Raw genomic sequence first — 15391 nt, forward strand, 5'->3', positions numbered from 1 at the left:
GATTCTTTTATATTCGGAATTGCAGGTATTTTTTTGCATGTAAATTTTGGGTGTTCGTTGGTGTGATGGCACTGTAAGGGAACACGTATCCGCCGGTCGGCCAAACACATGACCTTATTTGAGTGGAATGATGACTTCAATTATGTATAAGGTTTGAGAATTGACAATTCGCGAGAGGGATCAGGGACGGGTTGGCAATTACCTTCAGTTATGTCAGCACGAAGAATAAGTGTGTTGCTGTCATGTTCATTGGTTAGCCTTCAATTCCATCTCATGCCTCCACGCGAGTCTAGGTCTATTGATGACATTTGGTGCTTAGACCGGCGACGACTGTCGACCTTCTGCCGATAGTGGCAGAATTAGATGGTGCGAACGGATCTAGCCGAGAAGACAATACCGTAAAAATGAATAGTTGTTCGGAGGTTGGCTCCAATGGGACACTGGTATCGATGATCGCGGGTCAATACGTACTGAAAATTCGCCGCGTCTGTTTTAATGAATCTAATTTCAAGTTCCGTTATTAGTAACAAGCCCGTGCATTAGGTTAACGATCCTTTGTATTTCCCTTCAATGTTCGATAAAATCGTTCGTATACGTGTATTTCACAAACAATCCGATATGGAAACTAGGAAATACTTTCGTTGATTTATAACATTTCGAGCTCTCATAACTCTTTGTCTGTAGAACGTGTTATCACTCGGCAGTATGCAAAATATATCGTAGAGAAGGAATAGCGAAATTAGTCTTAATAATGTCGCAATAAATAGTGATCCGGCCCATTACGCAGATAAGATTAGCTTTTCTAGGCAATACTCCCACGGTCGGCTGTGTTGAGTGGAAACTGATTTTGTTTAGAAAACAGGATACTCTCGGTAGCCGGCTACCCAGAATTTGAAAAGAACCAAAAACTAAACAAGATCTTCTTTATCGAGCGATCGTGTTTTCACACTTCTTGTTTTCACACTTCTTAATAAAGTTTAATAATTATAAAAGCCCCTCTTACTACGAAATCATTATCCGTGTGTAATTTCAACTATCTACAAGAATAGTAACCGACACAAAAAAACAAAGACGCAGGCAAATACCTTCTGTATAAGACTCCGCATTTTATTCAAACGATCGCCGGGTAAAATCAGCATCGACACGATAGAAACCACGAAAAAATTCGTCGCGCAATTGAATATTATTAAAAAATATATGCAGTGCTCCTTAAAGCCAGCTATCCGGATTTAAGTTGCTTATTTTGCTAATCGTATTAATACAACAAATGATAAATTTCACAAATTCTCGGCAGCCGACTACCCAGAGCAATTATTACATGATAACGCTATTGGCACACTAACTACTAACAACTCTCCGCTTCCCGTGATACATGTGGAGATGCAGAGGATTCCTCGGTTTCTAGTAGCAACATGTATCGGACTAACATTCCTTCCTTTCCCAGAAGATCTGCTTTCGGACGTGGGCGGCATCGGTATTGATCAGCATGCAGGGATCAATATAGATTGTACAATGTGGCTCATCATGTTATTCCCCAGCATGTTGTTCCAATGAACATTTTGCAACCTAAATTGGTTCGGGTCAATAACGGAATAGCAACTACGGGCGATCTCTTATGCTTATGCTAATAAGCCTCGCACGAATACATCCACGTATCAATTGGATACGTGCAATGCATTCACACTTCTAGAATAAAACCAAAATATTTTAGATTTTTTTTCAGCAAAGCAAAGCATCCGTCATCGTCGCCTACTGCGATTGAATTCACGTTCTTTGAAGACTAAAGTGTATGTCAAAATAATAAATATCGCTTTAAGGTTCCTGTGAAGTGCCAGATATTGCCAGACATTTTTAGGGGAATTGCCAGATTTTTTTTTTTTTTGGAAAAATAGTAACAACCCTGAGCCAGGGTCTACTTTGATTAATTTGATTCATTGCTCCGCTTGAGGTTTTGGGAAGCCTGATTTAATATTGAAGTTAAATTTCATTGATGACCATGAATAGTTGAAGCTCTGATTGCCACTCTTTTAGAACCACAGAAATGTAGCATGATCAACTAAGTTATAAATAGTAGGTATTGAAGGTAAGTACCAGTACCTTTAGCAAACAGGCGATGTATCACTTTCACTTTCAACACTGCATTTTTTTCACTGATTTGATTCACAGCAAAAATCACATCTACCTTCCTTCAGTTTGAACATTCCAAGTGATCCCTTTCGGCATTCTGTGATTTTTATTGTAACAGATACAATTTTACCCATTTCTCCCTATCCAGCTTATCTGTGTGTCCTAAAAGTAGCAGAGGCATAACTATATTTAAGCAAGTCGATTCAGCTTAGCACCTCTTCCCTGTAACCCCCTCTATCGTCGAACCAAGTCAGACGAACATCCTCAGCCTGTAAGAAGAAGTTTAATTTCTTTCCATTCAAAATTCATGGTCGGTATCAGAATGAACTTTTCAAAGCCTTTCCAGCACCTCGTCCGGATCAGAAGGAGCAGTGGCTGCGTTTAACCGACCTCCCCCCTCGTGCCACGGTACGGTATAAGGGTGAGGTGAGGTGCGGTAGCCGGATTGTGCCACGAATCTTTCAGAACCGTGTTCCTATCATCCTATCGTCATCATCGTATCTGCCCTGTGTGCCATACCGTTAGCTTCATCATACCAGGGAAAGAGAGTGTAAGGGCACTTTGATACGGCACGGAGATACCGTTTGAAGAAGTGCGGGAGAACGGACGTCGTTTTCGTCCAAGTCGTCGTCGTCGTCGTTGTCGTTAGAAGGATGTATCCTTTGCTTTCCTCTTATCCTCCTCACTGCTGACTGGCATGGCATTTTACGGATACGGATTTTATGTGTTTTTATAGACACACCAGCCGGGGGAAAAGTGATCCCTACACAACTGTTTATCTGTTGGAAAGAATTTTCACTCTTTCCCTTTACGGCCCAGAAGCTGGGACGGCTGGGAAAATCTCGAACGACTACGACTACGACGACGTCTGCGGTTTGACTTTGATTCCGATACTTTTTATACTTTCTCTTTCCATTCCAAGCGGCGGGCATATCTACTGCCACTGACTGGTGTGTAGTAGAACCTAGTCGGGGAATCCCCTTAGAGACGGTAGACGACGATGATGACGACACCGGCACAAAACGGTTTTCAGAATGGAGGATGACATTGGCAGTGTTCACAGCCCGGAATGGGTACAGATGCGATCATATGTTTTGACGACGCCACCCGGGACGATGACTACTTCTGTCGGGGTTTTTGTTGAGGCAGATCCTGCCTGTTCCCTTTACGAGCTCTGTGTAGTAAGTATAGCGTAAAAAGGCCAGCAGCCAGCACAGGGAAGGGAAAAGCCGGCAACCGTTTAAGCTGATACCCATCGTAGGAGCTACTAGGACTAGGAAAAAGACGCCGCTTTTTATGGTAAGTCAAAGTTTTCCCTCGTACACCCACACCCACCCTGACAGAGTGAAAGAGAGTAAGTGGGATTTGTAGGCTTTGCGGGGTTTAATTGAAAAACTTTTGCTTCATTGTAGGGAATAGGATAGAAATAAAAAAACAGCGAATGAAGAGCTTCTTACCCCATTTCCGCGTCCTCTACCACGGCCTCGCTTTCCAGTTATGGGCTGTCCGTTGGCGTCGTACGTCACGACCTAGATGTGATGGAGAGAAAGAAACATACGTCCATGTGTGATTTTTTGCTGCATAGAAACTAGTACTACTCGAAGAGCTACCGAGCTTATTGATATAGCTATTCAACCAACACCGGCTAGCTACTGGGACTACGAGGAAAACTAATGGTACCTAATAGGTTTGTCTGAGTTACTACAATTGGTCGGCTAATCCGCTATGGTGCAAACTACATGATGAAAGAACTATTTGTTTTGGGCAAATGAAATTCAGAAACAGTCAATTTTTACTGGTGGAGCAAAATGGAGCGGCTTGATGGCTCACAGTAGGCTGTGATATTCACGACCGTCTCAACACAACATTAAAAAAAAACACAAAAACATTTTATAAAATGAATTGGTTCGCAGAACAGCACATCCTAGCGAGAAAATTCGCATGCCGAAAGTAGTAAAATATTATATTTTTCATCGAAATTTATTTTTCGTTCCGCATTCCAATTTGAGCGATATCTTTAAAATTTCTAATCCCTTGCATTACCTGATTTTGAGTACCTTTTGAGTTACTTTTTATCAGAAATGTTGCCTTCTTTTAAGCATGAGCTGTTTTTATGATCTTCATTTTCGAAAATACAATGTTCAACAAGTTCAAGATTTCAAATTTCAGAATTTAAAATATCATATTTCAAAATTGTACATTTTTTGAATTTTCGAAACTTTTTCGATTTTCGAATTTTTAAATTCTCGAATTCTCAAATCTTCGAGTTTTCGAATTTTCGAATTTACAAATTTTTGAATCTTTATATTTTGGGATTTTTGAATTCGTGTATTTTTGAATTTTCGCATTTTTGAAAAATTAAAAATGTGAAAATTTACAGATTCGAAGGTTCAAAATCGAAAGAGAGTCCAAAAATTCGAAACTCGAAATTAAAATGTCGATCTTTTGAATTTCCGAAATTTCCAAAATCCGATAATTCAAAAATTCGAAAATCCAAATATTCTAAAATTCAAAAATCTAAAAAATCGAAAATTCGAATTCCGAATATTCAATTATTCAAAAATTCAAAGATTCGAAAATTTGAAAGTATGAAAATCTGCGAATTCAAAAATCTGAGAACTCGTAGATTCGACTTTGAAAACTCAAAATATCACAAAATTCAAAAATACTACTACTCGAAAATTTAAAAATTAATTTTGATGATTCGAAAATTTGAGAATTCAAATATTCGAAAATTCAAAAATACTAAAATACTAATACAAAAAAAACGAAAAATTAGAACATTAAAAAAATTCGAAAATTAGAATTGTGAAAATTCTAAAATACTTCCATACGAAAATACAAAGATACGAAAATTCGAATATTCGAAAAATCGAAAATCGGATAGTTAGACAAAAACTCAAACATTCAAAAATATGAAAAATCTAAAATCCTAAACTTCGAATATTCGAGCTTTCGAATTTTTGAGATTACGAATCATTAAATTTCGGAATTTTAGAATGTTCGAATTTTTGCATTTACGAATTTTGGACTTCGAAATTTTGAACTCAAATTCTCGAATCTTTGAGTTTTCAAATTTTCCAATATTTTAATTTTCGAATTCTCGAGTATCAGAATTTTCGAATCTTCAAACATTCGAATGTTTCGAATTTTTGAAGCTTCGAGCATCCATTTTCTAATCTTAAAATTTTCAAATTGCCGAATTTATGGATTTGCGAATTTGCGAACATTTTCGAATTTGCGAACATTTTTTTCGAATTCGAAGTTTGAAATTTTCGAATTTTCGAATCTTCGGATTTTCAAATTTTCATATTATCGAATTTTTGGTTGGAATTTTCAAAAGTACCCAATGTCCAGGATTTCGAATCTTTAATTTTTCGAATCAAAATTTTCATATCACAAATTTTCAAATTTTGGAACTTTCGGATTCTAGAATTTCGGAATCTTTGAATCTCCGAATTTTCAAATTCAATATTATGATTTACGAATTTTCGAAGCTTCGATTATTTAAATCTTTGAATCTTATCATCGGTGAATATTCGAACTTTCGTTTATTCACATCTTCGAATTTTTTGAGCTCTCGAATATTCGAATTGTCGGATTTTCGAATCTTTAAATTTTTAAATTTTCGAATTCCCGAATGTTTCATTTGAAAATTTGCGAATTTCCGAACTTTTGAATTTCTTAATGCCAATTTTTGAAATATTAAATTTTCGAATTTTGAAATTTGGGATCTTCGAATTTTGAAATTTTCATATTTTTGAATTTTCAATGTTTCGAATTTCAAAAATTGCAGAATTCCCAAATTTTCGGATTTCGAGTTCTCGATTTTTTGAATTTTCGAATTTTCAATTTCTCAAAAAATTTAAATCACGAATTTTCAAATCTTCAGATATTCAAATTTTTGAAGTTTAAAACTTTAGAATTTTCGAATTTTGGAACTTTCGGATTCTAGAATTTTTGAATTTTTGTTTCGTGTTTCCGAATATTCAAATTTTTGATTTTTAGAAATCTCGAAGCGATCTTTCGAAGATTCGAAATCGAAAAGAATCCAAAAATTTAAAACTCGAAACTAAAATTACGGTCTTTAAAATTTTTCGAAATTGCGAAAATCCGAGAATTCGGAAATCCAAATATTCAAAAATCTAAAAATTCGAATTCCGAATATTCAAAGGTTCCGCTTCAGATTCGACTTTAAAACTCAAAATATTACAAAATTCAAAAATATTACTATGCGAAAATTCGGAAATTTCAAAATTTAAAGTCTCGAGATTTTGATAATTGAGAAATTTGAGAATCCAAAAATTCGAAATCTTGAATATTCGAAAATTTGAGAACTTTCAATTCGAAAATTCAAAAATTCGAAAATTCAAAAATACTAACATACACAAAAATGAAAATTAGAAGATTCAATAATTAGAAATTTCAAAAATTCTAAAATACTACCATACAAAAATAGAAAGATAAGAAAATTCAAATATTCAAAAAATCGAAAATCCGATAATTCGGCAACAATACTAACCTATAAAAATACGAAAATTCGATGATTCAAAAATTCAACATTTCAAATAATCGATCTTTCGAGTTGTCGAATGTTCAAATTTTTGAGATTATGAATCATTAAATTTCAGCATTTTAGGATGTTTGAATTTTTGCATTTGAAATTTTTGGACTTCGAATTTTCGATTTTTCTAATTTTTGAATCTCCGAATCCTAAAATCTTTGAAAATACGAATTTTTAATTTTTTGAACTCAAATTCTCGAACTTTCGACTCTTCAAATTTTCCAATATTTTTGCTTTAGAAATTTCGAATTGTCGAGTATCAGAATTTTCTATACTTCTAATTTTCGGAATTTCAAATTTGCAAGCTTTTCGTGTTTTTGAAGCTTTAAATTTACGAATTGCCAAAATTTTGCATTAGCGAATTTTCGAATTTGCGAGCATGTTCGAATTGCGAAGATTATCTCGAATTTTTGAATCTTGCAATTTCTGAATTTTCGAATATTCGGATTTTCGAATCATTGAATTTTCAAATTTTCATATTATCGAATTTTCGAATTTTTAATGCATCGGATTTTCAAAAGTACCGAATTTCTAGGATTTCGAATCTTTGAATTTTCGAATTTTCAAAATTTTTATGAAACGAATTTTCAAATTTTGAAGCTATTGGATTTTAAAATTTTCAAATCTTTGAAGCTCCAAATTTTCAAATCTTCGAATTTTACGATTTACGAATTTTCGAAGCATTGAATTCTCAATTTTTTAATCCTTGAATCATCAAATCGGTGAATATACGAACTTTCGATTATTCGCATCTTCGAATTTTTTGAGTTCCCGAATTTTCGCATTGTCGGATTTTCGTATTTTCGAATCTTTAAATTTTTGAATGTTCGAATTCCCGAATTTTTGCATTTACAAATTTGCGAATTTTTGATCATTTGAATTTCCGAATGCGACAATATTTGAAATATTGAATTTTCGAATATGCTTATTTTCGAATTTTTGAAATTTGGAATCTTCGAATTTTCAATGTTTCAAATTTTAAAATGTTCAGAATTTCCAGATTTTCGGACTTTCGAGTTTTCGAATCCTCAAACTTTTCGAATTTAAAAAAAAATCAAATCACGTATTTTCGAATCTCCAGATATTCAAATTTTCGGATTTTTTAGCTTCACAATTTTCAAAATTTGGAACCTTCCGATTCTAGAATTTTTGAATCTTCGAATCTCCGAATCTTTGGGTTTTCAAATCTTTGAATTTTAAAATTTACGAATTTTCGAACTTTGTAATCCTTGAATCTTTTAATCGGCGAATATTCGAAATTTCGATTTTTTTTTTTGAATCTTTTAATTTGAATAGTCGGTTGAATTTTTGAATAGTCGAACCATCGAATATTTGAATTTGAAATTGAATGTGAAATTTCAAATTTCATATTTCATAGGTATCTAATACTTGAAATTTCAAATTTCAGCTATAATTATTAATTTCGAAATATTCGAAATCGTAAATTTTCGAATTTGCGGATTTTCGAACTTTAATTTGCAAATTTCAAATCACAAATTTCAAATTTCGTATCTTCAAAAATGTTCGAATTAAAATTTCGAAGTTTCGACTTTTTGAGCTTTCGAATTGAATTTTCGTAATTTCAAATTACAAATTTTTGTACATTTTATGGTTCGAATTTTTAATCTACGAATTTCAAAATTTTCAAGTATTTGACTGTTCGAATTTTTGAAATTTGGATTCTTGAATATTCGAATTTTCGATTTTAGGATTTTCGCGGTTTTAAATTTTCGAAATTCAAATTTTACAATTTTCCTATATTTTTGAATTTTCAAATTTTTGAATTTAATTTAGAATGTTCGAATTATCAAATTTTTAAATTTTAGAAATCTTGAATAATCGAATTTTGGAATACTACAAATTATGATATTTTGAATTCTTGAATTTTTAAATCTTGGATTTTTAAAATTCTTGAATTTTTGAAATTTCACTTTTTCGAATTTTCTATTTTGTGAACTTCAAATTTTCGAATTTTTGAAGTCTGTGATAATTGACTTTTCGAATCTTTGGAAATTCGGATTTTCAAATCCTCGAATTTTTTAATTCACCAATTTTTAATTCCTTATTTTTTTGAGTTTTCGAATCGTCAAGTTTTAAATTTTCGAATTCTCGAAATATAGAATTTTCGAATTTCAAATAACGAATTATTAATTTTGAATTGCGAGTCTTCGAATTCTTGAATTTTCCAATTTGTGATTTCTTGAATCTTTGATTTTTCGAATTTTCGAAAATTCACACTTCGAATTTGAAATTTTGAATTACGAATTTTCGAATCTTCGTTTTTTTTAATTTTCAAATGATCGAATTTTCGATTTTTCAAATTTTTGAATTCCCGAATTATATTTTTTTCGGATTTTTAAATATACGAATTTTCAAATTTTAATTTTCAATTTCATCCTCACTTAACGCTTAAACCAGGTTTAATCGTAGTGGTAAGCCTGGTTTAAAATTTAAGCGAGGGCAAAGAAATCGGCACTAAGGTCCAGGTTAAAAGCACTGACTGACAACAGGTAAAAGCGCGCTTAAACCTGTTGGCGTCTGTCACTGTCATGACGTGGATGTCAGTGGGAAGCCCTGTGGAAAATCTCTGGGGCTGAGTAAAGTACGATTCACACGATACATCTGGCTCCCGTCACCGGTACGGAACGTCAACGGAACGTTAAGATTAGTTACATGCAGTTAAATTGAAGCATTCACACATAACATCAACGGTACGGAACGTTTTGACGTACGGCATGTGTGAACGGGCACAAGAGAAAAGTATTTAACTTATCCTTCCGTTGACGTTGACGGAAGCTTATGTATCGTCTGAATCGTCCTTAAAGCCGTGTTTTCAGAGCGCCGTTTTGGTTGTCCCAACATTTACCAATTTTCAATCTTGTGGGATTTTAACACATGTGCAAACTGGAGTGCTCGTGTGTTTTTTTAAAAGGGCCAATAAGCATACTGTCAAAATTCACTTTGAGAGAAAATTCTGGACAAACCATAACTCACCGAGAATGGATGTTTGCATTTTATGATAGAGAAAAGTTGCTATGATTTATAATCGGCGATTGATGGTTTGTTCAGAATTTCCTCTTTAGCTGAATTTTCACAGCATGGTTATTGGCTTTTCTCAAAAATATGGATGTAAATATTATTATTTAGGATCTGCTGGAGAATGGTGAAGATGAAGCAACTCAAATTAGTATTCGCACTAATTTTGAGGCTTGGTGCTGGGAGTATTAATCAATACAACCAGAAACGGATCCAACTATTTGCGATGGTTGCTTCTTTTTGACTTAAATTTCGAGAAAGATAAATACGCTTAGTGTCAAACAACCGTTCAAGAGTTCGTTTCGAGATGCATAATTAATGAAAAAAGGATGTAACAACTATTAGACCTACGTCAGTTTCACTCATTCGGCCATTTTCAAATCAACCAACAAGCAGTTCTTTTATTTCCCCCACAGCCTTCTCTGATGACGCATTTGATAACAACGCGAGAAACACGCGCTAAGACTTAATAAAAAAATAACAGCGATTTGCAATGACTAAAACATCAAAGATGATGGCGGTAGTAAAAATCAGTCCACCATTTCGGACATCGGGCATCGCAAAACATAAACAGGATCGTCAAGTCAAGGATGGCCGGGGCGGATGGATTGGCTCACCGTAACGACGCACACCGAAACCGTAATGTTTATGAAGCAATTTTCGTTCGTTCCGACAAAATTCTATTGCGATGGCGATTTTAAGAGCCCCTGTCAGCCAGTCGGTTCGGTGGAACGGGGGATCGTAAAATTTACACTGCCATTCAGCGCAAACGGGGACAGACATTGGGAGTACGGGTGTGTCACGTCGTAATTTTTGGCTTAGCACCACCGAAGCCGATTCCGACGCGTCCTCATCACAGCAGAGACACGAGAGCTGTGTCCTGTGAGTGGAACGCATCCTGCCGGCGGCCATCTTGTTTCTTTTTTTTCGGTGTTTTCATGCTGCTGGTTGATTTTGGTGCACGGTTTCCCGGAAGTTGCTTTTTACAACCCAACAACCATTAGACAAACTTGAATGACGGCTAGAAAAAAAATATAATGTTTCAGTATAATAAACAAAAAAAGAGGAAAACGTAATCACGTCACCCACTGATGCTTCCGCATTCTGTCCGCTGACGGTCGCCTTTCTTCGGACGCCGTCGTGCGGAATGTTTTACGTTGCTATCGATTTTACCCACACCTCCGATGTGAGTAGTGCATATCGTCACTTCTCCACTACGCCATACGCCCATCTACACCAGCAACGCAGTAGTGATTGAGGCTAGTGGCCCCAGCAGCAGCGCTGAGTTTGCTCTGTGATAAGAGTGGATGCCATTGCTCGGCCCCACGCCAACAACCAACGGAGGGATGGAAATTTATCTTCTGAGATTGCACATTTGCAATGTGTGTAGGCCATGTTTTCCTCTCGGTGTGCCACGTACCGGAAAGGCGACCCCGAGAATAGTGCCCATTGCGCACGCCGCCGCTATCTTTCCAATGGTTCATTGTAAATATTAAATCAAGATTAATTTATATGCTAAATAAATTTATTTTATCTCAAACGCCCGGGACGCAAGGCAAGACGAAACAACAGCAAACGGAACGGAATAAAATACAAAATAAAAAAACACGGTCGCGATAAACTGAAAAAAAGCACATGGCATCAGTCGGCTCCGACGGCCACTCACAGCACACATGATACGAGCGGGCGGTGTACGTGTGATTCCGAAGGGTGGGATCAGGAATCAGGGGGAAGGGCCAAGATAAAGACAAACTATTTACAATCTCGGCGAAAAATGTCGATAAGAAAGTGACTTGGAACAAGGCTAAAATCCCGGGTGTAAATTTTGCGCAGTGTGTAAACTATGGTCAATCGTTGCGCGTTCGTAGAATGTTGAACCGACGAACGATGGTATTTCACGGGTGATGAAAGTAGTTATGTAGGAAAATGGTCACATACTTGTGGGTAATAAAAATACAGGTTACAGCTCACTTTGAAGGTATTTGATATATACGCATTTCAGTTTAGGGCACACGTATTGCGTCGTTCCAAAAGAGAAAATGTGTTGTTTAACTTTCAAGTTAATTTACCTGCTAATTTTATTCTACTTCAACAAACTGTATACCTTAATTGGTTTAATAACTGCTAAATTACATACTGCTGTTATGGTTCCAATTACGGACACTGTTTTACGAATGATTCGTTTCCTGCAATAAATCAATTAAACACAGTGTTTCTTTACAAGATTCAGCAGATTTTGTTACCAATTATCAATCCGTTCGCCAGGTTTAATCAATGCTTTAACGAACAAGCTAATATTATCTTCGAAAACTACGAAACAAAAGTAAAGTTTTGTGCTTCTGGTGAAAATTTTAAAGACGTGCAAAGCCTGGTCGTCTAGATGATGACTTCGTTTTTTTTCTAGCCTACTACTGGGTGGTTTTCGGGCATAAGGATCACGCTCATTCAAAAAAATAGAACAACATCTAAAAAAATAATGAGTTTTGGTTTGAGTCGAATTACACCAACCGACATAACTCCACAAAATGAGCCGGATGAACTTCGTTTGACAATTAGGTTCTTTACTGACACAGTTAACCTCACTTTTCTTGACAGTTCACTTGTACTGTTTACACGGATTCAGAAAAATTTGTGGACGACTACATTCGCTCGAAGCAAATCGTAAAGAATTTTTCTAAGTTCGTGTAAACAGTACAAGCGAACTGTCAAAAATGAACACTCAGTTCATTTGTGACGTTACGTAAAGTATTCAATTGTCAAACATGAACTCCATTCATCACGAGCTCATTAAAGCGTTTTTTCAAAACGTCATATCTGCAATGAGTTACTCTCTGTTTATACTTTCTCTTTCGATTTTTACGGCGTCACTATAACACTTTTCACTTATTTTACAGTACAGATCGAAAGACGGTGGTTTTAACTAGCATATTATGCAAAGAGCTGAGGGATAAATGTCAAAGTGACCGAATTATTAACAGAAGAGAAAGTAAACAAAGAGAGTAACTCATTGCAGATATGACGTTTTGAAAAAACGCTCAAGATTTGTGTTTTCATCTTGGAGAACTCAATTTACGCAACTGGCGAGTAATCATTAAATTTTTAAAGTTTTGAGTGAAAGAATACTCTCAAGAAAAAGTGTACGAGGAGTACGATTTCGGCTAAAACTTTAATAAAAGATCAAGCCTAGTTGTAGAGTCGACGCGGGACATTTAAAAAACTAAAAGGTAGGTTTCTCTGAGTTTTTTCTCTATTAAAATCTAACCTCCTTTCGGGATTCGAGTGTGTATCTTCGTCGCGAGCGGTTGACTCTCGTAGAGCTCCCTTCGAGTCGGTTAATTTTTATCATTTTCGGCACAGTTTACTGCCTCCCGGTTATCAAAAGTGTTAATAACAGTGCAATTCAATGATTATATAAAGTGAAGTGGCTTATTTTCGGCATATTTTCGACAGACGCGAGTGGTGACAGTTTGTGAAAATCGAATTCCGGCAAATGAAAAAATATCTGTTCCTCGCATTACGGGCCGTCGATTCCCGATGCAAGGACAATAAAAGTGCACAGAAAACATCTAGAAACACAGTGTACATTATAAAAATAGTGCAAAATGGTTTTTCAGAGAAAAAAATTCGATTCGAAAAGTGAAAAAATATGGCAATAAGAAGAAATGACATATTCAAACAATTGGCGTTTCACCAGCGACTAGCGACTACCAGGTGTCGCCCAAAATTCTTCGTCCGAAAAATAGGTGGCAAACCAGCCGGTCGGTGCTCAGCTAATTTCGTCCGCGTCTCTTGTCACCTATTTTTTTTTATTGGGTGTTTCATCGGCGGTGCTATCTTTGAAAATGAGCCGTGTTGGATATTCAACTGTTTTTTTTTTACTTTCTTATTTTATTGCAAATGAGTAGAGGTTTTGATTCATTTATATTCAGGATTGCAGATATTTTGTCGCATGTAAATTTTGGGTGTTCGTTGATGTGATGGCGCTGTAAGGGAACACGTCTCTGCCGGTCGGCCAACTTTTCTTTGGACTGAGCAAACTAATTTCTATGTTTGTTTAGGCTTTGCCACAGATAACAGACGTTTAGGCTCGATTTGAATCGTGTGTAAATACCCGCTACTGAAATTCCGAATAAATCAGACGTCTGAAACACGTTTGGCAAACGTTTGTAGATGGCGCAGTGATCGATACAATGCAGTTAGAGTACAGCTGTCAAACACGTGTAGCAAACAGTTGCGCAGATGGCAATAGTAAAACACGGATTTCCAACGTTTATCAATTTGAAAGTTTACACAGGTTTTTGAAGAAATTTTGTTCTAGCCTAAACGTCTGTTATCTGTGGCTTTGCTTTACCAACGGGGGAACTGATCCACATAGCATTCAATGTGCTTAGGGAAAACACATGGCCTTATTTGAGTGGAATGATGACTTCAATCATGTATAAGGGTTTGAGAATTTACAATTCGCGAGAGGGATCGGGGACCGGTTGGCAATTACCTTCAGTTATGTCAGCACGAAGAATAAGCGTTTTGCTGTCATTTTCGTTGGTTAGCTTTCAATTCTATCTCATGCCTCCACGCGAGTCTGTCTATTGATGACATTTGGTCCTTAGACCGGCGACGACTGGGAGCTATCAGTAGCCGAATGAGAGTGTGCGAACAGATCTAGCCGAGAAAATGATACCGTAAAAGTTGTTCGGAAAGCAGCTCCAATAAGACTTTAATTTAACTAGTATCGATGATCGCGGGTCAATACGTACTGAAAATTCGCCGCGTCTGTTTTAATGAATCTAATTTCAAGTTCCGTTATTGGTAACAAGCCCGTGCATCAGGTTAACGATCCTCTGTATTTTTCATCAATGTTCGATATAATCGTACGTATACGTGTATTTCACAAACAATCCGATTTTAGAAATAGGAAATACTTTCGTTGATTTATAACATCTAGAGCTATCATAACTCTTTGTATAACGTGTTATCACTCGGTAGTGTTCAACCCAATAAATATATCGTCGAGAAGGAATAGTGAAATTTGTCAGAATACTGTCGCAATAAATAGTGATCCGGCCCATTATGCAGATAAGATTGGCTTTTCTAGGCAATATTCCGACGATCGGCTGTGTGGATGTGAAATTGCTTTTGTTTAGAAAACATAGGATACTCTCGGTAGCCGGCTACCCAGATTTTAAAAGAACCAAAAACTAAACAAGATCTTATTTTTCGAGCAAACTTCTTGAAAACCAACTGAACTACTACCTAATAAACTATGCTTTACAGGTCGCATCGCTTGCTTGGAGCGAATCCTAGACCCTATTCCCTTCCAAACCAGCAACTCCGCGATACCTATGGAAGAGTCTGATGAACATTCTGTATAAGATTCCTCATTTTATTCAAGCGATCGTCGGGTAAAATCAGCACTGACACGATAGAAACCATGGAAAATTCGTCGCGTGATTGAATATTATTAAACAATATAAGCAGTGCTCTTTATAGCCGCTATCCGGAGTTCAAGTTGCTTATTTTGCTAATCGTATTAATACAACAAATGATAAATTTCCCGAATTCTCGGCAGCCGGCTGCCCAGAGCAATTATTACATGATAATGCTATTGGCACACTTACTAACAACTGTCCCCTTCCCGTGATACATGTGGAGATGCAGAGGATT

General features: G+C 36.0%; 1 protein-coding gene across 2 annotated transcripts in view; it reads right to left on the reverse strand.

Moving 5' to 3' along the window:
* Positions 1-15391, reverse strand: part of LOC131690847 (methylcytosine dioxygenase TET-like) — a 574639-nt gene that overhangs the window by 378572 nt on the left and 180676 nt on the right. Inside the window, exon 5 of one of the 2 annotated variants that reach the window (XM_058976912.1) lies at positions 3585-3656. The exons of the other annotated variant lie outside the window; for it this stretch is intronic. Coding sequence (XP_058832895.1) covers positions 3585-3656 — 72 coding nt within the window. The remainder of the gene's footprint in view (positions 1-3584; positions 3657-15391) is intronic. 2 annotated transcript variants of the gene reach the window in all.

The sequence above is a fragment of the Topomyia yanbarensis genome, chromosome 3 (assembly GCF_030247195.1).
Source record: "Topomyia yanbarensis strain Yona2022 chromosome 3, ASM3024719v1, whole genome shotgun sequence".
Lineage (NCBI taxonomy): Eukaryota > Metazoa > Arthropoda > Insecta > Diptera > Culicidae > Topomyia > Topomyia yanbarensis.